At 51.8% G+C, this 1,109-nt stretch overlaps 1 protein-coding gene across 1 annotated transcript in view; it reads right to left on the bottom strand.

Annotated features, from left to right (window-relative positions):
* The window catches only part of EMH_0034460 (uncharacterized protein), a gene marked incomplete at both ends in the record, with an annotated part of 3,221 nt that extends 2,120 nt beyond the window's left edge, over positions 1–1,101 (bottom strand). The window contains 3 exons of the mRNA XM_013494871.1: positions 2–366; positions 587–682; positions 802–1,101. Coding sequence (XP_013350325.1) covers positions 2–366; positions 587–682; positions 802–1,101 — 761 coding nt within the window. The remainder of the gene's footprint in view (position 1; positions 367–586; positions 683–801) is intronic.
* Positions 1,102–1,109: the final 8 nt, after the last annotated feature.

Here is a 1,109-nt window from a genome sequence, read left to right as displayed (position 1 = left end):
TGCTGCTGCTGCTGCTGCTGCTGCTGCTGCTGCTGCTGGTGCTGGTTCTGTTGCTGCTGCTGCTGCTGCTGCTGATTCTGCTGCTGCTGCTGCTGCTGCAATCGCAGAAAAAGCGTCGCCGCCGCTGCTGCTGCAGCTGCTGTCGTTGAAACTGCTGCTGCTGCTGCTGCTGCTGCTGCTGCTGCACTTGCCCTCAACACTGCTGCTGCTGCTGCTGCTGCTGCTGCTGCTGCTGCTGCTGCTGCTGAGCATGTAGTGTATAAAGGCGTTGCCTACGAGCTGTATGCTGGGGTGTACATACACCCCAAACCCTAAACCCCAATCTTCTGTTTCTTCGGTAAAGGGGGGGACTATAGAGTCTGCGTGCTGCGCACAAACCCTAAACCCTAAACCCTAAACCCTAAACCCTAAACCCTAAACCCTTGATAGTTGATTGTAAAAAAATAAACGGGAAACAATAAACCCTTTATCCGAAACCATAAACCCTAAACCCTAAACCCTAAACCCTAATCGTTACACTGTAAACCCTAAACCCTAATCAAACCCTAAACCCTAAACCCTAAACCCTAAACCCTAAACCCTAAACCCTTGCCTTCAATAGAAGTATTTCATCTTCTGCTGCAGCAGCAGGAAGACAGCGCGAGAGAGTCCACGCAGTAGGAAGGGCTGACTCGATGCAGGCCTGCACAAACCCTAAACCCTAAACCCTAAACCCTAAACCCTAAATACTAAGAAGGTATAAACCCTAGACACCTCTAAACCCTAAACCCTAAACCCTAAACCCTAAATATGAAGACTAACCGCTCTTTCCGCTCTCAGCGGGTTGCAGAATCCACCAAGCCAAAAGAACAACGAATCCTGCTGCTGCTGCTGCTGCTGCTGCTGCTGCTGCTGCCGCTGCTGCTGCTGCTGCTGCTGCTGCTGCATATACACCTGGCGAGCCGTTTGCTGCTGCTCAGCGATAAGCCCAAAGGCGCTGCAGCCAGCAGCAGCAACAACAGCACAAGGCATATCTGCTGCTGCTGCTGCTGCTGCTGCTGTTGCTGCTGCTGCTGCTGCTGCTGCTTTATACTGCATTATAATTACTGCGTCCACCTGCATACATCAGA

The sequence above is a fragment of the Eimeria mitis genome, genomic scaffold, assembly GCF_000499745.2.
Source record: "Eimeria mitis Houghton genomic scaffold, Emh_scaff1315, whole genome shotgun sequence".
NCBI lineage: Eukaryota > Apicomplexa > Conoidasida > Eucoccidiorida > Eimeriidae > Eimeria > Eimeria mitis.
This window is presented reverse-complemented; position numbering and strand designations above follow the sequence as displayed.